General features: G+C 37.4%; 1 protein-coding gene across 1 annotated transcript in view; it reads right to left on the reverse strand.

Annotated features, from left to right (window-relative positions):
* Positions 1-233: 233 nt before the first annotated feature.
* LOC122815409 (src substrate cortactin-like) overlaps positions 234-26,129 on the reverse strand; it is a 706,001-nt gene continuing 680,105 nt past the window's right edge. Inside the window, exons 15-16 of the mRNA XM_044087879.1 lie at positions 10,533-10,601; positions 234-779 (exon numbers count right to left, since the gene is read on the reverse strand). Of these exons, the coding sequence (XP_043943814.1) occupies positions 646-779; positions 10,533-10,601 (203 nt within the window). The 3' untranslated portion in view covers positions 234-645. The remainder of the gene's footprint in view (positions 780-10,532; positions 10,602-26,129) is intronic.

Genomic DNA, 26,129 nt, shown 5'->3' on the forward strand with positions numbered 1-26,129 from the left:
TCCTATGAAACCCAAACTGGAAGCAGACTGAGGTTCTGAAATTATTCAGAATATCCCATCAGGATCCAGAGGAACATAATCATAACTACATTCCAATTCACTGATACAGAATGTGCAGCGCTTTAGATTAGCATGTACTTACGATGAACTTCGTAGCACCCAGTTCCTCCATAATTAAGTCATGAACTCAAGTCAAGCATAATACAGTGCCAATAAATGTAATGCACTAAAAATGTGGAAATTTAATTTTATTGTAATATGTTACTTAATCAGGTCTACAAATTTTAAACAGTTTTTGTACATGACAGGAGCTTTAAGAAAGTCCAGTTCAAATCAATGATGCCACAGTCTCTACAGATACTGACTAAAATCTTTATATATAATATGGTAAAAAGTCTAGGCTGGATAACAACAGCAGTTGAGGGGTAAATATGGAAATGTATTTAACCTCACAGGCTGTGTTTCACCATGTCTAGAATGCAGCTTGTTGGCACACAAAAACAATGAAAATGCAAAAGCTGCATTAGCCTTGCTATGAACTCGCAGACAACGAAATGTAAGAAAATGCAACATGACATCAGAAAAATCCAGTTCAAAATGGCAAAGACAGCTGATGCTGTTAGTATATTGCGCGGAGTGTAGGCATTACAGAAGTTGTACATAATTAGCTGGAAAGAGGCCAGATTTTCCATTGCACTGTCCTCGCCACCACCCTTCATCCACCATTTCAATGTTTGTGATGACATCATCTGGTTCAAAAGAAATCTCATCGTCACCTTCTGCAAAAGAGAAGCAACAATAAACATATTATGTGGGCACAGAAATACAAACAAGTCAAAACAGCAAATCAAATTCCTAGTAACATAATGAAAATCAGTACATCAGGAAATGAAACAGGAAGGCTAGAGAGAGAAAAAGATACCCACAATAATTCTGTTGTTTATACTAAAATTAAAAAAAAAACAATAGTAAACATGACAAATGGCCAAAGAACTGTAAACACATCAGTCATACAATGAAAACTCATTGTGAAGTCACTTACCATATCTGAGAGAAATTCAGATACTAAGATTTTGTGTGTGCAGTATCCAGCCTGCATGTAGTGATGTTTAATAAAACTATTCACAGACATCTTTCAGTGAGTCCTTTCTAACTCCTTGCACTCTTGTCACCCACACTGATGAAGAATGCAGTTGAATTGTGGCCCCTCCCACAAATCACATCAACTATTTCCCAGACACTGTTGTGTCTTTTGGCTTTTCCCGGTTAGGGGTCACCACAGTGGAACTCCGGTCTGCTAATGATTGGCAGTAGATTTTTACGTGCTGGCTTGCTGGGCCTAACGCACAACCTTCAACGAAGGAACGCCCATTCACGCATGTCGCCACATTGAAGACGCTCTAAATGAGAATCGAATGGGCAACGTCTAACTTTGAGGAGACAATGCTACCGCAGCACCACCATTTCCCAGACACTGACAGTAACAAAAACACAGATAATAAAGTTCCACTGAAAGACCTTGAAGAAAAAGAAGAAAAATGGTACTGTCCACTCTGGTCATTAAATTATATTACTGATTACGAAAAGCAAACCATGAAATAGTCAAAATAAAAAAAGTCAACACAGATTTTTTTCCAAGTCCAAACTTACCATATCCCATCACAAATGTAACTTTACTCCATAGCCCCACCTGATTATACTCAACTTCAGTGTCACAAAACTGGTGTCTCTCCTTTCATAGTTCCAATGATCAGTCCTTTTACAGTCATTAAACCTGCTTATTCATTTAACATTTGTTAACAAGTAAGTGTTTAGCCACGGACTGGGCCATAAGAGCAAGGGTAAAAAGTACACACACACAAACATGCACACACACACACACACACACACACACACACACACACACACACACACACACACACACACACACACACACACACATGTGCACAGAAGAGAGGAAGATGAAGAAACAATTTTCTATAGCCAATTCAATCAACATGTTTTTGGGAAAGTGGGAGGAAACTGAAGTACCCAGACAAAGTTCACAGTGACACAAAGAAAACTTGCATACTCTAGAGAGACAGGGAGCAGAAGTCAGGAATTCTAGACCCTGCTGTTGTGTAGTAAAGATCTAATCACTGAGCTACTGTGCTGCTCTAACCAAATCAGAGGATGAAACCAACTGCCGAATAAAATTTTCACAAAGATCTACTGTATGACATGCTATTATGCAGTAGATATTTTATTGCATTATGACCAATAAAAGCCTATCTAGTTTGTTCAATGTGTGTGGTTAGCATCTTGCAACTGCCTCTTTCAGTTGCCACATCTTTCCCTCTACACATCTCTTTCCCCATTGAATGAGTCTGTTTTGCCTTTCATCACCTTTTCTGGCAATGTGTTTCCTACATCCACCACTCTTTGCATAAAGCACCACATCCTTACAGCCCACATTAATTTAGCTCCCAGTAATTGTAGCCAGTGATGTTTCCTGTCCTCCCATCTTTACTCTGGAATACAGTTCCTCACATCCTTCTTTTGTGATGTTTTGTGCTTGTATAATATTCGCCATCTCCCCCTATCTTCCAGTGAGTACAAACTAAGCTCCCCAGTCATTCTGTGTAGTGTCTTGTTTCTTCCATCCAGTAACATTAATGCCTTCTTCTGACACTTTCTAATAATGACGTTTCTTTATTACTACACTGTCTCATAGACATGCATCCAGTAATCCAAATACAGTTTTAAAAGAGTCCTTCAGAGTGTTAGGATAACCACTCTGACTCTGGACTCTATTCCCCTTAAGATATACCAGGCGGAACATAACTCAAAGTAAAATGTAAATGTCAACAACCTAAATTACTGATTTTCCATTTAGCAAATTACTAAATGCTCAAATTACAGAAATGTCGACTCCAGTACTATTCAAGTCCAGTATCAGATAAAAAACAAGTATATGTCATTGCAAACTGTTGCCTTGAATAGCAACTGAAATATTTTAATGTGCAATGACAGTGAATACTCTGTTGTGTGTTTTAATTTACAGTACACTGACTACTTAATAATACTGTGGTTGATTTAACATTAAACAGAACAGAGTCAGACACGACACAATGGTAGTTAACCTTTTCTGTATAATTAAAGATTGATCTACTGGAAGAATTAAAGAGAGTACTATATACACTTGATCTTAGCCAAAAGGCTGAAAAGCAGTATGAACTAAGGCACAAATCATCCCCCTGCAAAGATAATCTGCAGCATGCTGGATTCAACTTAAAATAATAATATGGGATGTCTTATATTGTGCACTGCAAAAAAAAAAAAAAAAAAAAAAGGTTTACAGCACACTGGAAAAGAATAAAAAAGGATCTAAAAAGTCATCTATAGCACTGCATTTAGTTTTATATGGCCATGACACACACTACTTTGAGTAGTGATACAGTGTTTATGATCTGTAGGTAGCAACAGAAGTCATGCTTTCTTTGTCAAACAGCGTGCATTGTGTTGTCCATGGGCAACTGGTGCTACAAGGCTGCTGAGCTACAGTCCTGCCAAAAATGTATTTGCAGTTTAAAAAGCTTAATTACATTTTTACTGCAGATTGCCACAATTTACACAGCTTGCAGTAGCTGATGAGTCTGCATATGCTTATATTGTGAATATGCTATATGAAATTGAATGAAGCAGGGAAAAATATGCAAGCTACTGAACTGTATTTTAAAACCGCCTACAAAAAATAGCAGTTTCCACGATGATATACAGGTTGTTTTACCTGCTTTTGCCTCCTGTCCATAACTGATTCTGTGAAAATCCTATGGGTAGGATGGTCAACTGGTATGCAGGATGTTGTGGCAAAAAAAAAAAGTGTACATGCTTGCTATTCCCACCACACATGCTGCTGTGATCTTAAAAAAATGTTACAACTGGTAGGAAGTAGAAGTTAGCCAAGATTTAAATTGTTTTGTAATAGCAACAACTATGAAGTAAAAACCAGCACAATAAAGACAGAACAGACACCCCACCCAGCCCACCCCAGAATCAAAGATATTAGCAAACAACAAGCTGTAGAATCTGAGACACTGACTGGCACATGTACAACAGATTACAGTGATTGTTGCTGCCATTCTGTTAATGACTCAGACTACATGCTGAAATTTTACTGCTTTCGAACCTTGATCTTGGCTATAAGGGGAGCAACTGTCTCATGTAAAATACATTCTTATTTGAAATCGTTTCTGAAAGTAACTAGTAAACCATTCATGGGGAAACCACTAACAAAAATGGAGTTGATGAGGACTTCATTTTGTATGCAAATTTTCTAGACTATCACTTTATTAAAAAATATGACCCTTCTATTAAAAAAATTCCATTTCCTGTTTTTGTTAGTTTAAAAGTTTGATTGATTTTGGATGATCGTGTTATATTCTGATTTACTGTTTTTGTATAAATCGAACAGTCAATCCAGTATACAGAAATTCATATTTTCACTGGTTGTACTTCTTCATAGTGTAATTATAAGAAATTCAAAACATTTGGGAGGGCTAGTGAAAAGCATACACCTGTATTGCGCATTATTACTTTACAATAAATATTGTAACTACTCATTTCACAGGGACACATTCTGCACAAATCAGGTGTCTTTTCTTCCTTTTATAAAGCAGCAAATGGTAAAGAAGTAGCAAAGTGATGGCATGAGAGTAGTAAGTAAAGTAGATCATATAATTGTGGTTAATTATGCCCCCTGGATTTACCTTGAAGTATGACCGATCCTTCTGAGGCATCCAATACTGCCCAAAAGTATGGGGGAAGTCAAAGGCAGTTTTGGTTTGGGGTCTATATCATATAATCAAATGATGAAAATCTCGAACACTCTAAAGAGCAAAAATGCCGTACTGGAACTCCTTATTGCGAGGGCTGCGCCCCCAACACTCTCCTGCTAAATATATGTTCCAACTCTGAGATCGCACTACAGTGAGGAAAGGGCAAATATTCCAATCTTTGCTGTACTGCAATCTCAATAAAGGAACTTCGAATTTCGGCATTTTCTCTCTTTACAGCGTTCAAGATTTTCAAAATTCGAACATATGATACAGACCCTTGGTTTGATTTTTCTCAGTTAAAGTTACTTTAATAATACACATATTGTACTACTTTTTAATTTTAAAACTCACTTTTTTATTTCATTCTCTAAGGTAAATATTTTACAAAGATTTATGGTTCTTTTTCCAGCTCCTCATTCACCCTTCTTTCTCTCCTTCTCTTCTTTCTTTCTACATCCATCAGTTTGTATCTTTTCCATTATTTCTCTAAGCATAAGGTAATAAAAGTAAAACTACAGTATCCTATAATCTGTCGGCTCATTTTACCTAAGTGGACAAAAACCATGGAAGATCCTACAGAGCTGTTTAACAGGTTAGGAGGTAGATGACCAACAACAGCAAAACAAGGCAAGATGCTACAGACATCCTAGCAGGGGGAGAGAGCAATTCAGCAGTTGGGAGAGGTGGAAACCAGCCATTTCTAGTTTGCTCCTGACTTTCATATTGTCCTGTATTGAGCCCTTTATTAGACCTTGCAGTGTTTCCTTCTCCCTCAGTCTTCTTTCATTTACAGTTAGCCCAGTTCTACCTCCTTCTTGTTTCCTCTTCCTGCACACTTACCTTAAGTGTCATTGCGGCAAGATGTGGTACGCATCTCATGTATTTGGATGTCTTTGATTATTTCCATTAGGTTTTCCTTCCAACCTGCCTAATATACATGTATATATCTATGGGTTTACAATTAGATTTGTGAACTGCAGTCGATTGAGAGTGACAATGTCAACTTGCAGTTTTCAAAAGGCAGTTTTGCGAACCCAAATACATTGACTACACTACATTGCATGGGTAGTGTAGTTTGAGTATTTCAGTTCAGAATTTTGAGTAACGATCACGGTTCAGTGAGGAACACAGAATTAACCCATTTATTCACTGTAGTGTGATCTTTGAGTTGGTATGTATAATTTGCAGGGGGCCTTGGGGCACAGCCCCCGAAATAGTAAAAGTGATGTACTGTTGACTCACGAGTGTCACGGTACATTACGGTGCATAGCTTGGGTGACTTGACATCATTCTCCTGCTATGTTGAATACATTGAACTACAAGAGTCAATGTACTCAGTTTCAAGTTTCCTGCTTGTTCGCTGTTGCAAATTTCAAGATATTGGTTCTATGTTAAGACCGATCAACGGATGCAGTTTCAAGGTTTCAATAGTAAACCTATCTATATCTATCTGTGCATATATATATATATATATATATATATATATATATATATATATATATATATATATATATATATATATATATATATATATATATATATATAAATGCAGCAGTCTCCTTCTCACACTTCTCTAAGTCTAGCCTCAGTAACAGGAGACTGACAATCATTTAGGTTTGAAACATGGATGACTTTGTTTTTATGTGAATGCCTCTTCAGCTACGAAAAAACAAAAAAGACGGAGCCACAAACCCAACAGAAATAACTTTAATAGCACTTCAAATAAAATTCCACAAAGCTTTCAGGTATAACTCTTCCTCAGTGGAGTATAAAATTAACTAACAACAGCACTCTTTTTATGTGCACAAGAAGTTAATTACAAATTTATCTCCTTAAAGTAATACATTCTAAATACATGCTTAAGAATGATATTACTTTACAAAACACATTTAAAGTCTAGTTAAACTGTTAATAGCAAAACAGATGAAAGTGTAACTACTTTAAGTTTTTATTTTTAAAGTTTTAACTGGATTTTAAATGTTTTTTATAAAGTGATATAATTCTTAAGCATACATTGCTTTAAGGACATAATTATGTAATTAACTATGTATTTTAATAGGTTGGCTGTGTCTTCTTGGCTTTGTGGGTTCGGCTTTGTTTTCTTCATTTTTGTATTGTTTAGCCGTTGACTGCATTTACACAGATTTTGCTGGTTATTTTCTTGTTTTGGAATGCCTCTTCAGCTCACACACACACACACACACACAAACAAAAACAAACACTTACTATAACTAATACTGAGGTCACTCCACCTTGGTAGAAAGCAAGAAATCCCCTTAAAGGTTATACTGTTAGTTGGCTTTTTGTCTGAGGCATGGCTATAAATGTAATTCAGCCCCCATCTTCCGTTACTGTTGGTGCAGAGTCTACATGATTTTCAAATGTATATAATGACATTCTCCCTAAAACCTGGTTGCCTACCATTTCCCAAAAACATGCTGGCTTATAAACTAAAGAGGCCATATACATTGAAATTACTACTGGTCTTGTGGCCTGGGTGATGGCTGAAAATACCCCCCCCCCCCTGCATAGACTACCCCTCACTTGGTCAATTACTTTCACATCACAATTATGACAAATGGATTAGTTGCACAATATACATAAAATAAATACAATAACGTGATGGACTTGACTATACAATTCTCCTTTTGTTACTGGTCTGATCAGTATTCTACCATGTTAAGAAACTGAATGAAATAATTACTTATGAATCTGGCATGGATAATACTTCTTGTGTCCACCACCAAAAAAGGAAGGTAAACAAAACTCTTTTTGGATGAAAATGTTTTGTATCAGCTTGCACTGCATTACTTTAACTGGTTATTGAGTTCATATAAACTGGTAAGGTTTTCAGCAAAATATGAAAGAATCCAATGGCAGTTTGACTTACCAAATCACCCTATAATATCCACATCTACTGGACAAGCTGCAGATCCTAATGACCAGTGGCTTAATGTTTTCCTCATGCCTTACGCATTTTAGAATTCCACTACCATTTTGTTCTCCTTAAAACTTCAAGTAGTCTGCTCCTCACACACAACCCTTTCTGTGAAAGAATACCTTGTTATGTCTCCCAAAGCCATCCACACTGTAACCAAACTGAATTCTCCAGTTCGTATACAAAATGCGTTTTAAAGCAATATCCATGCAGACTCCTAGTATTCTTGCAAGGTATTTAAACATTTCTACTGCATCCCTTTCTGGCATGTTTTATACAAATTACATCCATTAAGGTCTGTTGCAAACTATCTCATGATGCAGACCATCTATTACCCATGAGTCTAGTCTCAGAACTGCCTCTATCTGCCCTGTATGTTTTTATAATGATAACTTCTAAAGAAGTGCATGCAATGTTCACAAAGGGGCTTCATTAACCATCTGATGTTGTGTCTTTCGGCTTTTCCCGGTTAGGGGTCGCCACAGCGGAACTCCGGTCCGCTAATGATTGGCAGTAGATTTTTACGTGCCGAGTTGCCAGCTCTGACGCACAACCTTCAACGAAGGTACGCCCATTCACGCATGTCTCCACACAGAAGACGCTCTAGCTGAGAATCGAACAGGACAACATCTTACTGTGAGGTGACCACGCTACCGCAGCACCACCACCGCAGTACATCTGTACTGCAGTTTATTACACTATGAGAAAGTTTTATCTCCACGAAAGTGCTTTGAAGGCTCAGTACCCCACATCAAGCTAAATGGCACACAACAGACAGATATCATTTTAGTTAATGAAAACTTTGCAGAGTGCCACCATGATTTTCTTGTTGTTAAATAAGATAACCTATTTAGCACATTTTTTCTTTCAATTCAGTTCTACACAAATACTAATTCAGATAATAATTATATTATATTTTACCATCTTCACTTGAATTTAGTAAAAAACTCTGTCCTGTACATAAAATTTTTTTTTTCATCAAGTTGCAATATCTCCAGTAGTTTCAAGTGCATTAGATCAGTTAATTGCAAATGCATAGTCGTATACAAGTGTGCATGTCTGAACAGTACTTTTTTAACTCACAATACAGCTCTCAGTTGCCTCATATTTTTGCCCTGTCTCTTGTAAAATGCCTGATTTTATGGTAAATCACTAAGAATTGTAGTCAGATATTAATACCAGACATTAGAGTTTTATACTTCTTGCTGTTCTGAAAATGATGTTGATACAAAACATATTGTCCCATTAATATTCTAAGTGAATTAAATTCATTTTTTAAAAACTTTTCTGATTTGTGGTTATTGTCTCCCAGTTATTTTTGTCTCTGTCCATAATTTCTGAGCAAAACAATTGAGAGGTACAACACACACACACACCTACTCATATTAGATAAATAAACAATTTTAATTGAGTTCATGTTATACCACATCCTTATTTAAAGAGTTTTTTTTTTCATAATGCTCTAGTACAACAGAAATACACCATGACGGGGTTTGGGGTAGTTCATAGTCCTACCCAGGGTGGGAAGGTTTGCTCACTTGAAGCTCTTTGTAACAGTCATGTTTCTGATTCTGTACTTTACCCTTAAGCTCAGTGATCCTGAAATGAAACAGCAACCCCTACCATGGTAAAATATGAATTATCCAATCCCTGCCATGGTGCAATGTTTTACTGTGCACCATTTCTAAGAACAGCTCTGCAGCTAGGTTATTTCATTAGCTAAATTGTGTATATTTTAGTAGTGGTAAAATGTAGTTACTGCCATAAAATATCCACACAGCACATAGCAAAAACAGTTTCAGCTTGCTGCAATTAAGGCAACGATGATAATTTTGTCTAAATACAGCTATTAAAAGGTACTACCTCCATGAGTCTATTTCAAAGTATCAAATGGTTGAATTGTCAAAACCCATATGGTCGAGACCGTATGATTGACAATTCAATTCATCAACCTGTTCTGAGTGAGACTACGGTACAGTGGGGATCAGCGAATTCGCCCTTTTACCATTTTCATCACAGTAGTGCAATCTCGGAGTTGGTATATATATATACAATTAGCAGAGGGTGTGGGGGATGCAGGGGTGCTTGCCCCCCCCCCCACAAAAGCATTGCTTCTGTTGTTTGTGAGTGTTGTTTGGGTTTGGGTTTTTTATCGATGGACTGAATTGTCGATCATATGGTCTTGACCATACTGGATTCAAATATTTGGCTGTTCGATGCTTTGAAACAGATCCCTATCTTTACACCAACAACACAAACAGGCAGAAACATTAAACAATGATTTTTTTTTTTATTAAAATTGTTTCAATATTTTAAAATGGAAAACTTTATAGACAGTGGTACTAAATGTAACTTTTTTCCAAATACTGCGAGTGTATCTGCACTTATGACAGCAAACACCTGGGCAATGCAGGGGAAATGAAGACTGATTCCTGTACTGTGTAAATACATCCGTTAGTCAGAGGCAATTTATGTAATGCTGTTATTAAAAACTGTTAAGTACAAAAAGTGTTTCTAAGTAATTGTACTACATAATTAAATGATCACTGTCTGGCAAGATGATTATTAGTAATATCATGTTTTCCACTGGTAATGTCTCTGTCTAGACACCTTAAAAGGACATAAGCAAAAAATGCAATGGGGAATGTCTGCAGCTGCTCACAAAGGGTGCAAGGAAAAATGTCATGTTTACCTCATTTGCCATGATTTCATAATCATATAAACTTCAAATGTAAACTTGATGCTACATGATTTCACATTTACCAAATTCAACTTACCTCCCTGATAGTCATACAGAGCCACAGCACTTTCTCCTTTTCCTTCGCCTGACTCGTAGATATTTTCTTCTGAAAAGAAAAACACAGTGAAACACTGCGAAATAAAATGCTGGCTTAAAATAGGTCTAGATACATAGAGTATTAATACAAGAATAAGTCTAGCTTCCCATCACACTATGCCAAATCTTATTTCAGCCTGAATGTTCTAGCTCCCATCACTTTCATGAAAAAACTCACAGGTCCAGCACTACCTATTTTAGAAGACTGGATAACCTACCACTCCTTTTATTTTATTTATTTATTTATTTATTTATTTTATTTTACACTTGTTAACCGGGAAGGTCTGACTTGACGAGGTCTATTTACAGCAGAGGCCCTGGGAGAAAAGCTCCACTTAATTAATACAATAATAATGACATTATACATAATGTAAAAAACACTGTTATACTAGCAGTATTTGTGAAAAAGAAACAGTAAAAAAAAGAAAATGTTCTCATCAGCAATAATTACATATATACATTTTGTTAGCTGTGAAAATAAGGGCAGAGATCAGAACAAAATACCGTATGACGAGAGATACCATTTATCAGTACCATGCTTACTGAGAGCCTGAAGTAGGAGAGAAAGAAAAGGATGGAGGTAGCATATTTTAGGATTATGTAACACATGGACACCGCCAAGAGCTTATAAGATGAGCCTTAAGGGAGTTTTTGAATTGTGTGGTATTTGATGCAGAAGTCACGGGGGGGGGGGGGCTATTCCAACTCTTAGCTATACTATGTGAAAATACAGCTTTACCTGCTGTGTTGTTGGCTGAGGAGATGGAGAGGAGTGATTTGTTGGCAGAGCGGAGTGGACAATTTAGTATATAGTGAGTCAGCAATTGCCTTAGAGCTGGAGTTTTATCAGGATGATTTAGGTTGTTATATGCTATGACTAGTTGGTGATAGGTTAATAACTGTGGGAGTTCTGGCCACTGAAGTTGCCTAAGACATATACAAAGATGGGTTCTAAAGGGGGAATTATTAGCAAACTTGGCAATTTTGTTATAACACAATTCAAGTTTGTCAAGATTTTCTAACATAAGTCAGAACTGGTGCTGCATACATTAATGTGGAAAGAAGGTGGGTTTGGGCTAGGGTGACTTTAGCCTGATCTGACAGAAATGTTTTATGTCTGTACTGGGTACTCATTTTTTGTGTACCTTTTTAATAGTTTGAGAGATATGGATGTCAAAGTGGAGGTTGTTGTCTATTTCAATGCCAAGGAGCTTGGTGTGGGGAGAGGGTGAAATGACAGTCCCATTGTTGGAGGAGATAGAGAAGGAGAGTGGAGATGTTTTTGATTTATTTCAGGTAAATAGAAGTAATTTACTTTTGTTGGGATTTAAGATAAGTTGGATATTAGTGATCCATCTTTCCACTGAGGCAAAGGATTCTTGGGTGAGGTGCTGTAGAGTGGTAAGAGATGGGGCTGAGCAGATAAGGGTCAAATCATCTACATACTGTATGAGTGAGGCCTGCAGGTAGAGGTATGCAGATTATTGGTGAAGATAGAAAAGAGAAGTGGACCCAATATAGAACCTTGAGGTACACCAATGGTGGTTGGCAGTAAAAGTGATAAAGCACCCTGCCACTGGACAGATTGTTGCCTGTATGACAGATAGTTTTTAAACCATGCAATAGTGTCAGGGGCAAAGGATAAAGAGATTAGAGTATCTATTAGTATGGAGTGAGAAACCATGTCAAATGCTTTAGAGAGGCCCGGGAATATAGCAGATACAAAACTGTTGTCATTTCTATGTTGGTTAACCAGGTTTGTGAAAGAGAGAAGGGCGGTGGTTGTGCTGTGCTGTGGGTGGAAGGCATGTTGTGTAGAGAGGAGATTTTCTGAATTTAGGAAATGCATGACCTGAGAGTGTATGCATTTCTCAAGTATCTTTGATAAAGGAGACAGAATAGTAATGGGGTGGTAGTTTGAGAAATCATAGGAATTTCCACCTTTATGAAGGGGAATGATGTAAAAGATTGTCCACAGTTGAGGGATATAGGACTCCTGTATGGAGCGGTTAATAAGGATTGAGACCGGGTAGGATAAGGAGTCGGCAGCCATTTTTAGGAAATTAGCTGGTATACCATCTGCTGCAAGAGTAGTGGGTTTACGTTTTAAGAGGTATCTTTTTATAGTCGAGGTTGGGACAGGTGAGAGTGTACAGGGAGGTGTGTTGTTAGGAGGTGCTGGCATGGATGTATAGTTATTTTTGGATAGTTGAGTGGATAGTGATTTAATGGATTCAGTAAAGTGATGATTGAATTGGGAGGCTATATCACTATGTGATTTGGTGGAGGTGGGAGCTGGTGTGGTGGTTTTATCAGGTTTTAGTAGGGAGTAAATTGCATGCCAGAACTTTTGGGGTTTGTTAGAGTGTTTGTTTTGGATACGTATAAAGTAGTTCTGTTTATCGAGCTTTGTCTGTTTTTTGACCTGATTCCTAATTTGTTGATAGTTTTGTTTGGATAGACTATTGCTATCTTTCTTCCAGGTTTTCCATGCTTTATCTCTAGACTTTAATAAAGCTCTAGTGGACTTACTAAGCCATGGAGCATAATGTAGTTTAGCTCTAACTTTTCTTATGGGGGCTACTAAATCAAGGATGCTAGTAAGGGTACTATTAAAGTAGTCAACTGCTTGGTCTATGTTAAGGGTGCGTAATGGTTCCCAGTTACATTTCTTTAAACGTAGTGTGGAGATCATGAGGATTAACATTGCGATCATTTCTAACTAATCTACAGACTGTAGGTTTGGGTAAATTTATACGTTTTCGTAGGAGGAAAGTTGGGAGGAGTTTGCCAAGTCCATCTGGTAAGCAACCTATTTGGTAATTATGTTCAGGGTAGTTTAGTAATGTCCAATCTAGTATAGATTTCTTTTGGAATGTTTTATCTACTCTAGTGGGTTCTTGAATGAGTTGCGAGAATCCATACAGGTTGATGTGGTTAGTGGGGTTTTTAATTGCAGGCTAGCCAATCAGTGTTTAGGTCACCTATTAAAATAGTCTCTTGTGGGAGGTTATCTTTTGACCATTGTAGAATTTCTTCAATTATTGGAGAGTTATTACCTGGAGGGATATATTCACAAAGAATATTGATGCTCTTTTTCTTGTTTAGCAGTAGCACAGAGCCCATGACCTCAGCTGTATTCATTTTCCATAGAGGAGTTTGTAGAGGTTGTAGAGTTAAGTGTATTTTTATAGAAAATTTTATAGAAAATTGCACCACCCCCTCCCTTCTTTCCCATCCTATCTAGTTTTAGGATATTATATCCTGGAGGGAGAATTTCTTCACTCTGTGTGCTGGGTTTTAGCCAGTTATTGTTAGAATGTCAAGGAAGTAGTGGGTTATGAATGCGTTAAGTGAGGAAGTTTGTTTGATATACTGTGAGAGTTAAGGATGATGATAAGTAGATCTGATGTGTGTTTGTTTGAGGTAAGGAGGTATTTCTTTATAAATATATGAAGTTTGACTGTTTGTAGACTGTCTATGTGGAGTTTGCATGATATGTTTCTAGTAGAGGATAGTGGAATGTACTTGTTATGTCTAAGTAGTATTGTGTTTTCATTAAATAAAGAGGGGGCTATTGGGAAGCTTGTGTGGGTTACTATAGGTGTGAAGGTATGTGCAGTATGGTAGGTGGTGTGGGGTAGTGGTGTGTAAGTGTGTAAGGATATAATGTAGGTTAGGGTTGTGAGGGTTAATAGGAGAGATGTAAGTAAGACCTGCATAGTTGGTGTCAAGTGGTATTTGGATACAAGTAGTGTTGTTTGGATGCAAGTTAATCAGGGGGTGTGGCTTGGGTAGTTGCAGTTGAGTGGCTGTAGGGAGTGGTCAGGTGATAGGGGTTTAGAATAAATGTAGAAGAAGTAGGGGCGGGTGAGAAAAGGGGGCATGGTAGGGGAGTGGAGGAGCCAAGCGTAGCGAGCGAACAGAGCAGGGCTCAGACACCAAGAGACTACAGAGACAATCTGGAAGCTCTATTCAGGGACAGCAGGAAAATCAGACTAAGTGGGGTAAGTTCAGAGTTTCTGCTTCCCTTTGAGTTACGTTATATAGAGCCTGTATTAATTACTGGTTAAGGAGGTATTGGGGAATCCTGATCTGATACTGCTAGTGCTGCGAGCTCCCGAGTGGACCAATACACTTCTAAATTCAGTTTACTTCAAACAGTTAATACAGATATCAAATATCAACCTTGTTTCCTTCGTAAGAAGTGACAAAATATAAGATTTAGACTGCAGGATGTTTAGCTTAATGCAGAGCAGTCTTTTTAGGTTCCAAGCTGTTCGTAGGGGTGGGTTCAGTTAAGGTAGTTACACTGAGTGGTGTTCCTATGGGTAAGATAAGAAAAAAGATGCAGTTTAAAAATTAGTGAAGTAGCCCTTAAGGTACAAACATAAACAACAGGGGAAATAATACAAAAGATACAATGAAGCCCAATAGAGAAGTACAGTTGAACAATCAGTTACCCAACAGGAATAAATAATTAGAATAAGTTATGCACAGCAATATGTAGTTTTAGTTGACAATGTCTTAACAGCCTCCATTAGTCATAGGTACATAATTCAAGTCACTGGGCATGTAACTAAAGTCATTTAACTCACAGTATTCCAATAAGGTAGTGGGGCCACCATTTATAAATGCTGTACATAGATATTCAATTACACTAATAGCAACCCCAGCGTTACTAACAAACTATCAAACATTTTACATTAAACAATTCCAGGCATTAAGTCAGTAGTATGCCCCTTTCCAGCTTTTAGGTTGGTGGAAGCACATTACTCTAATGGCAACCCCAGCATTACTAATGAAGTACCAAACACTTTACATTAAACAATTCTAGGCAATAAGTCAGTAGTATGCCCCTTTCCAACTTTTAGGTTGGTGGAAGCACATTAGATTACATAAAACCACTATGCCATTTGGTTTGTATTTTGTGATGCTAACACTAGACCATGCTAACATTTATGCATTGAAAATGTGAACCTTAAGCGCTGCATTTCCATGTAATATGCAGGCTTATCGGGTAGCAAATGCTAACCACATGTATGCCTATGTCCCCCCATGCCCCCAGTACATGTTACATTAGCTTAATATCTCATGAGCAGCAGTTTGTTATTTTTGTTTTTTTTTTTAAATGCAAACTGTGTCAGGCAATTGCTGGACTCTACTGCTTGGACTAATACACAAACATATAAGCAGGCTACTGTGCAATTGTACTTTACAACCAAAGCATAACCTCAGTTTCATTCCACATAGATGACCAAAGAATCATAAATTATTTATTTAAACAACAGCTTACTGCCGCAAAACAGGTTCCATACACACTAGCAATGCACGTGTTATTGTAGATTAGCACTACCTATTTTAGAAGACTGGATAACCTACCACTCCTTTTATAAAGTAATGCATTTGTTATGGTAACTAAATCTACCAGAAGCCAACTTCATTAAGTTACTTATGTTCTTTCATTTCTTAACAAATTAAACAGCTTATTCTACCTGATCTTGCTGTACCTTTTCAGGTTTTCTGCTAGTTTTTTTTGTTTTTTTGGTGCAAATATTAAATATTTTATAGTATTTTTTTTTTTTCTGAAATTTTCTCACTGTTCATCACTCTCCATATCTCGCATCCTGCTGCCATGTGTCACTGTGCTGTTGTCTGGAAACTATTACTGTCACTCTGAGACTGATGTCCTTATCCTATGGTGTGCTCTGTTTAATTGTTTCATCCTCATACACAAAGACAAAGACAGACATAAGACACTCCCACTGGACTCTTCTGCCATAACACTTCTATAATTGGGGAATGGATATCATCAAATCTTCTTCTTCTTCTTCTTTTTTTATCTTGATTTAATAGAGAAGATTTGATATAAGATCACATCAGATCATCATTCATTAATTATCATAATCTGTTATGGATCCCAAGAAATTCACCTTGTCATCCATGGCAAGAACACATAATAAAGAGTTATAATCGACCAGATCATAGTTTTTTTGTAGTGCATATAGCTTTTAAAAAGAAAAAAAATGCTGTTTTGACAGCTTTTAAAGCCAGTGTAATGCTTTTGTTACATTTACACTCATCTTTCTTGCCTCTCAACTGTCCAGATTTTCACAGAATGTCCAGATTTTTGTTTTATTTGTTTGTTCTGTTCCTCATAAAGTCCATGCCTGACAAATAATGGAGGACTGAAGTCAATGAATAGTGACATACATTTGAGTTTTACAGTTGATACTTTTTAGAAAGAAAAAAAAAGCACACTTCTGGTGAACACATCCTGTTATTCTAGCTACTTCCTAAGTTTGTAAGAGAAAGGGAAGCATTACCCCTTCAGACAGAAGTACTGCCACTGTCATTTGCTGGTATGTACTGGCATATATGACTGCCTAGCACTAGACCTGACCATAACAACTTAAGCAGGGGATGCTTAACAATAGTTCAGGTCAGGTCACAAGCCACTTTAATGCTTAACTGATTTGCCTTTTTCTGAATTTCAGACTGCAATCACCGTGCTCCATATACTACATAAATATTATAGAAGATCATAACCATGCATCTAAACATGACATTCTGGTAATAGTCTTTTTTAGAAAAATGGACCACTCTAAATGTTGCTTCTAGGAATTTGGTGTTTATAGAGTTTGTAAGTATCTGTGACTTATGTTCAAAAATAACAAACAAAAATTTGATTTAAGCAATTATGGACATAAAACCATATCTAACACTTGGTCCTGAAGGGATTAATGTCTTTTCTTGAAAAATATTGTTCAGCAATTTACTTGCTTTATTCCAGGAATCCCAGTATTCCTTAAATTCTGTATTTGTTCCAGAAATCTTACATGCGTAACTGGGAAATGTTTTTGAGAGCGTGAATAATGCCTTAATTTTTGATTTTCTAACTCTCACGACTGATATACACAAGCATGTATTCATTGCAAGTCACTCATGTCAAGCCAGCAGACTAAGTTTTTACCAGCCTGTCTGGGAAGCAATGGATTGAGGAATCCTGGTTGATATGATTTATTTAGTTCTGCCGCAGGCCTTCAACTCAGCCAATCATAAGGAGATCAACTGCATAATGGTTGAAGCAAAGCTAAATGGCCATATTTACGATCTTTATGTCCAACATCCTACTGATCAGTGAGATATGGTTTGTCCCTTTATAATTTCTCCAAGTTTTTAGGATTTCTAATACCATGACAGGAATGGACCCCATTCCTAAGTGACAGTATGATTAAAGTTCATGAAATTAGTATTGTTTCAATCTTTGATGTTAGTCAGAAGTGCTCTTCAGCACCTACAATGTGCCCAGTCCTGACTCCTTCTGCAATTCATACAGTTGCATGCATCAGTAACATATCTAAGTATGATTTTAAATTTTTTTATAAGACCCATTGCTCCTATTACTGTTGGAACTGTCTGGGTATCCTTCTTCCATAATGCCCTCATTTCTGCCTGCAAATCCTGGTATTTTATGACTTTGTGTCTTCCTGTATGTAAGACACTGAAGTCATTGGGTATAGTAATTTCAATGATCAATGCTACTTCTGTCTTTTTCTTTCATGGACTACTACATCTGGTTTTCTCTCACCTATTTTTTTGAACTGTTGGTAATGGGTGATGCCATCTGATATAAACTTCATTCTCTATAATGTTTTCTGGCTTATGTTTCCAATGTTTTTCAGCTACTTCAATATTTGCACAATCCCCAATGAAACAGTCTTGCCACATTATTATGCCTTTTGGTATATAGTCCTTCTGTAATTAGTATATCATAACCACCAACAACATGTACAACTATTTCCAATTCTATTTTATAAAACTTACATTTGTCTGTTTCTCCTAAATGTTCAATGGACTTTTTAAACCAACATGTACGTAGTCCACCATCTTGGGCCACCAATATTAACCTTTCATCTTTTGGTTTAAATTCATCTCTCTTTAACTATTCTTGTGTTTGATCCTGAATAACCTGATGATCTTGATGAACATGGTAAGTTTGTAGATGACTCAAAAATCAGGATAGCAGTCACTAATATCTCAGATCAACATATTGTAAAGTGTTATTTAGATAAGCTTCAGTTCTGGTCAGCACTAAATGACATGGATTTAATTGTTAACAAGTGAAAGGACATACACTTTTGTAAGTCAAACTGTGGTTATCTTTATTCTTTAAAGACAACACAGTACTGAAGGAGGTAGATAATATAACAGACTTGGGTATAAAGAGTGATAAGGATTTCTCCTTTGGTTTAAATTTACTGGAAGTCATTAAGAAATGTTACTGTGACCTTTAAAACATTCTTAGTAGACATGTTAGGGTTCTGATTCCAAGTTATACATCTGGTGATTAGCCCAACAATAAAATATGGTGCATCTATTTGCTCTTACAATTGCTCTCAAAAAGATGCCTCACCACACACATAAAGACTGTTAAAATGAATAGTTACATCAAGAGGTTAGAAGCACTACCTCTGTACTCTTTTAATTACCGCCTGGTAAGGGGATCTTGTTACGATCTTTAAAAGTGTTCATAACATCACATTTGGGACATCCATGGGGATTTACCTTAAGGAACATGGCTTGGTAACTAGAAATATGACCTTGTTTGTTGAAGTAAAGATGCCAAGTTCCATTCATCTGTGAAGTACTTTCCAGTACAGAGCAAGTATGTGGTGGAATACTATACCAGTTTGTATACATAAACTGGAAATGCTTACAGCCTTTAAGAAAAGTATGGATTGTTGACTGGGTAATAGAGTCTATAATCCTAACTTAACTGGAGGCAAATTCTTAAAGGCCTTATACAAATTCTGAGTTTGTAGGTTAGGCATAAAGGCATACTGAATATTAATACCACTACTTTATCCTTTCGCAAATAATAACATAAATGAACACTATCCTATCCTTCTGTCCCTTGATCCTTTACATTACATTACTAAATTAGATTACCAAGTGATGATGGGTCCTTCAATTAAATCTGAGGGATTCTACTTTGTGCAAGGGATGACTCAGTCAGTTCCACTATAATAAATGTGAAGATAGTTAAAGGGCTTCAGTATGAAGCCCATTCAAAATGCTAGAAGCTGATGTGAAAAAACAGTAGGCCTTTATTTTCCCCATTCTGTAAATTTGGGTGCAGGATGCAAATGAGCAGGTGATACCCTTAAATCCATAGTAAACATGCAGGTGACTAAATCCACAGTGAATATACAGTTGCTGCAACTGAGCCCACAGTACATATATGCAGTAGGTATCCCTGAATAAATGGTACATATAAAAGTTCATAGGTAAGTACTAGGCAATCAGAGTGCAGACCATTACAAGCCTAATCAATAACCCATATTCACAAATTCCATCCAACCTCAAGGACATCAATATAATACATAATACAAGGTTCTGTACTGTGACTTCTGCTTGGCATCTACCTCTCTGAAATAAAAGTCAATACCAAAGAGCTCTGGCTGACTAGGTTTGCAGATGACTACAAGTTAGGAGCAATCACTGATTCCCTAGATGATCTAGCCATTCTGCAGGAAAGTTTTTCTCAAATAAATAAATAAAACTTGTGCCAAAATCATGGAGTGAAACTAAATGCCAAAAAAATGCATTAATGTATCTTTTGGGAAGTCATCTACCCCAGGGAACTACCACATTTACAATGCGTTCCTCCCAGATGACCCTGTTGTTCAGGATTTGGGAACATATGCAGAAAGTGACATAACATTTAAGCAACATGGGTCTATTGTAGGAAGAAAGTCCTACTATATTGCGCAGCTTATAAACAAAGGTATTGTGTCTAGATCTAGGGATGTCATTGGTCTGTTTTATTCAGTCCTCATTAGACCAGTCATTGAATATAATGCCCTCTTTGGCATTATCTGTCCAGACACATGCTACAACTGGAACACCTGCAGAGATACCTTACTAAAAAGATACAAGGCCCAAAACTCAAGTCCTACATGACTGACTCAAAGCCCTGTCACTATACCCAGTATCATACAGATTGCTAAAAGGTGACCTTTTGTCTGGCATGCAAGGCATCTTCTGACTAACTACTGATGGATTTACTGCACATAAATCGAATGGCATCAGAAATACTTGGTCTAGGGATCTAAACCTCATCTGAAACATCAACAGAATGGTTGTAGTTAAAGGAATATCTCACAAAGGGTACCGCTTGTATAGAACAGACTCCCCAGCCACATAAAACACAGTTCATCCCTCTCCATATTCAAGCGCAACTTAGATTTATGGATAGGAAACAGAAAATTTACGCAGGACTGCTCCCTGAAGTACTACGGGTCAGGGGCAGCTCCTAAATGTTTTATCCCATGCATGTGTTCCCTCAAATTACCTATAGTATGATCCTACTTATTCTTATTTGGGATAATATATAATTATTGATCATGGGATGGGTAAGGCCAATTTCTAACCAAATAGGTTAGGTTACTTTGAACACAAAAAGGGAAGTTGGCTAGGCTTAAAATGGTCCACAAGGGCAGCTTGCCTAGTATTACCTATGAGCCTATAAAACAGACCAGGGAAGAATTTAAGGTTGTCCACCCACTTATCTTGATTTACCTTAAAGGTAGCAAGGGGGTTACTCTGCTTGACATAAACATGAAGTTTATTCCAGAGATGGGAGATGTACTGGGATATAAATCTATCATGCCTTTTCTGTTGATGAAGGTTTAATTCCTTTAACTAGGTATCTGATGAACCGTTTGTTCTGAGAAAGAATAGAAGATCAAAGAGGGTTGGATATCTCATGGCTCAAAAGACTAGACACAGATCCCCATGGAGGAGTCTGTAAGAAATTGGGTACATAAAAATGGTTATTAGTGTCTGACTGGAGACGTTAGTCAACTTTATGGTACAGGAAAATGTTTTGATTACTCAAATTAAGTATACTACATTTTTCACATTTAATTCGAGGCCATTGTCTTTGAACCAATTGTTATCATGGTCTAACAAATGTTAGAGCAATTTTGAGTCAGTAGAAGACAAATGAAAACATCCAATTTATAGTCGTCTGCAAACTTAGATAACCACAGGCCAGGACTATTGGCCTGAAGACCTCAGAAAGAGATGCCTAATAGGACAGGGGCAAACACTGAATCTTGTGGTATACCACTGGTAACTTTTTTCTTTCAGACTTGCTACCTGTGGCCATAATCACATGAGTTCTGTCAGACAACCAATAAGCTGCAAAACATAAGGATTTCTGTTCAGATTTATAAATCTGTCGGTAATACCTGCACAGAGAACAGTGTTAAAGGCCTTAGCCTGGTAGAGATATACAGTATGCACTGTGTAACTGTTATCCACTGTATCTGTGACATTTTCAAAGAAATTAATGAGATTAAAGAGACAGGGCCTTCGTTTGACAAGGTGAACTGATGAGGCTCCAGGGTTAAGAGATTTTCAATGTCCAGGGTAGTGGAGTCTGAGATAATTTACATATGAGGCTACTGAGGCTAACAGGTCCATAGTTACCAGGATCTGTGATTGGGCCACCCTTGGATAATGACATTACAATAGCTATTTTCCAGGATTTAGGAATGTATTCAGTGGACAGGCTTAGATTAAAGAGGTTAAAAAGGGATTCAGATAGATTGTATTTTACACTGATAATCAGTCAACTCGGTGTATTTTCTGGGCCTTCTGATGAGGTGTTCTTAACTTTTGACAGGGCTGAGAGGACTTGCTCCATAGTAATTAAAGGGGTGATTGTGATGGTAAAATCTGGAATAGCTATAAGAGTGGCTGGTGTAAAATGTTCACTAAATTTGTCAGCTGCAATATTAACTACTTCCTTTATATCAGAGCTGGCAGTACTATTGTGGACTCCTTCCAAACATTGATTGGTGTTAGTTCTTAACTTTTTGACATGGTAAAATAATTTTTTTACAGTCTGTGTGTGACTGTGTTTGTGTTTTAGGGTTAGAGTAAAGGTTAGGAAAGGGGATGTATTTCGTGTATGTGTGAGTGTTTTAGGATTAGGGTAAGGGTTAGGTAAAGGATAGATTGTGTGTGTGTGTGTGTGTGTGTGTGTGTGTGTGTGTGTGTGTGTGTGTGTGTGTGTGTGTTTGTAGTTGTGCATGATGAGTATCCAAGATGTATTGTGTAGCAGTACTGTTATGAGAAGGGTTTTTGTAAGGTAAGCTGCACATTAGGGTTAGGGGCAGGGTTAACATTTATTACTAAGGTAGAACCTTTAATACCCAATGCATGTCCTCAGTAAAAAGGCACTTAAAAGAAATTAAAATTCTATGATATGGGCAATCAATTGAAGAAGAAGATGAAGGCTGGGATGTATCAAACAACACATGTCCCATGTGAATAAGTCCATTCTGTGAGGAAGCCTGTGGTAATTGCCCCTGGCCATTTTCAGAAGAAGGGATCACCATTGTAGACCGGGCCAAAAGGGAGTCACTACAATTATCTTTGCTAAGTCCTTCTGAATCAAGATCCCTGGATGTCAGACAAAATGGTGGAATAGAGGAACATTCACATACATGGGAATGAAAAGGCATCTGTCTTCCAGGCCTGATGACAAAGAGTCTTGGAGAAGAATTTCTCTAATAGTCTGCTGTGCCTGGAGGAAAACAGATCTAATTGAGGACTTCCCTGCAGATGGATCAATTCCTGGCAGATTCCCAGGTTCAACTTCCATTTATGTGGGTCTGACCTGACCCTGCTCAGCTTGTCTGCAGCAATGTTTTGATGTGACAGAATGTAGGTAGCCTAGAGTGACAGATTGAACTGAGTTGCTAGATTGCAGGGTGCCATACCAAGTCTGCAAACTGGGTAGAACCTGGTTCATTTATGTACCACATTGCAATGGTGTTGTGTTTTAGATTTGTAAGCATTTATTAGAGCTACAATTTCAATAAAATTCATGCATTTTAACTTGTCTTGCATAATCCAGAGGCCCTTTACTTTCAATGCCTTTAATACAGTTTCCCAAGCAAACCTTGCTACATCTGTGTTTCCAGACTAAGTATGAACTGGAAGGAAGACTGAGGTTCAGTGACAACTGATTTACCCAGCAAAGTAACCCCTTCTTCACAAATCCCAGCACAGAAATTTGAAATAAAAGGGCATGTTAGTGCTGAGTCAAAACGGATTTGAGAAGCCATTGAATTTTCCTCGTGAGGTATGGCCAAAGGAATCATAAGAATACTGGAGGCCATGAAACCTAGAATTCTATGATACTCCCTGGCAAATACCCAAGTCTAGTTTGGAAATATTGGAAATTGCTCCTTTAAATATTTTATTTTGTTTCAAGAAAGAAAAGCCACCGTAATTGTTTTGTTCAGAAGACATCCCAGAAAGGCTATTTTGTGGGAAGAAAAGAGAAAAGATTTTTGTTAGTTCACCTGAAATCCCATGCTGAGGAAAAATATTTAGTACCCAAGACAGAGATTCTTGACAGCCTGAAAGAATCTGTAAAAAATAGGCAATCATCTAAGTAAGGGAAATGTTAGTTCCCTGCAATCTGTAATGGACAATTACTGGAGCCAGCCACTTTGTAATCACTCTTGGAGCTGTAGATAAACTTGATGACAAAACAGAACAATGAAATATGAACCAGCCACAGAAAAATAGAAAAAAAACCCTGAAATCTTTGCAGACTAGAATGTGATGATAAGCATCTTTTAAATCCAAAATTACTAGAAAACTGGAAGGTTTAGAAAAGAAAGGTCTAGGACAAGTCTCCATGTTCCTTCTTTTTTTGTCACAAAAATATTGTTGAATAATACCCTTTTCCTTTTAGATCTGGAGGAATAGGTTCTATACACCCTAAGACAGTATTTGATCTAACATGTAGGGAAGAAGAAGGTCTGATTAGGTGGATGTAGAGAGATCCATTGAAAGACAGGAATGAAACCACTGTCAGTTGCAACCTTTTCCAATACTTCTCAGTATCCAACAGTCTAACATTACGTGATGCCAAAGAAGAAAGTGAAAGCCCAGACTCTGGGATAGATTTACATGACTGCCAGAGTGGGGAAGGGGAAACACTTGAATAGACAAATATTCATTCTGTTTTCTTAGACTGTCCTTGGTTATGGGTGGACCCTCTTTTCTTCTTTGAAAGTCTCGGACACTTTTTTGCAATTTTGCTTACATGTTCCCTTTTGGGATAGCGTATTCTGCTTTCTTTAAAAGCAGCCTGAGCTAGAGGAAATGTTTCTGTTAAATTTTAGAAAAACGGTTTGAAAAATGTGGGTAACCCCTGCATTAATATTCCCCTTTTCTCAAGCCTTTTAGGGACCTCAGCAGAGACAGGACCAAATAATATTTCTTCATCCAGGAGACCATTCAAAATCTCAGCTTTGACATCACTCTGACAATTTCTGGAAATGTAGCCAGGCAAAAGTTCTCATCACAGCATCAGTAGTGCCATGAGCATGTTTGGAAACCTAAAACACAGTAGAGAGTATAGAATTTAAGAGCCGATTTTGATTCTGAGGAAGGAAAGTCATCAATTAATTTTCTCATATCAAAGGAAGCCAGCAGAAATTTAGACAAGTGAGCATGACAATTTACTATTTTGAAGGACAAAGGTGGAGAAAATATAAACTATGTTCCTAAAGCTTTTCCCAGTTCTCAGAAGGGATGTCCATGAAAAAAGACAAAAGCATCATTAACCGTTTAAATTGCTACATCCAGTGATTACTGTTTTACATACAGAAAGACACAAATTCATAAATTACCAGGATTTGCAAGCAAAAACAAGAGCAATATGGAACAAAGATACCTAGACTCATCCTACAGTATTAGCAGCAACAGATCTAATAAAAAAGAATTTGCATTCGTACTTAAATGTGCTCCAGTACATGTAACTCTCTATAAATTACAGACTGTGGTAATTCTGGGCAGATTGCAGGTGCTGAGAAAATCACTCTTAGCTAACATCAAAGACTGAAACAACACTAATTTTATGAACTCTAACTGTACCTTGACTTAGGAATGGGGTCCATTCCTGTCATGGTATTAGAGACTCAAAGCACTTGGAGAAATTAAACAGGGCAGGAAACATATTCCCAAACTAAATCCTGTCCCTCAAACTAGGAATCAGTACCTGAGGTAGAGGAAAAAATGTCTTCATTAAGAAAGAGGAGAAGGCTCAGTATTTTTGGACTGAAAGACTGCAAATAATGCCTTGCCAAAGTTTACTTAATCTTGTCCATGTATTTTAGAAAAGAAAAAGAAAAATTTTCTGTTTTCTTTCACTTGAAGACCCCCTAGAAAAAAAGCAGCTTAAAACATGGTCCCTTCCCTGGGAATGAAGCTCCTCAGAGAGGATTAGTAGAGGAGCATCCCCCTTCCCTGAAGCCTACAAGGGTGCTTCTCCATTATCCAAAAAGGATAACCGAACAGCCACAGAGGATGTGCCTGTCTCCTGGTCCTTAATTGTCTCCCAGGAGTTACACTAGAAGGACCAGAAGAAAAAGATGAGTGGCCCAGGGAACAACTGAGGGTCACAACAAAGTCAACAATCAGCAGCTGAGCTGAAAAGGAAGCT

The sequence above is a fragment of the Protopterus annectens genome, chromosome 11.part0 (genome assembly GCF_019279795.1).
Source record: "Protopterus annectens isolate FY-2018-M chromosome 11.part0, PAN1.0, whole genome shotgun sequence".
Lineage (NCBI taxonomy): Eukaryota > Metazoa > Chordata > Ceratodontiformes > Protopteridae > Protopterus > Protopterus annectens.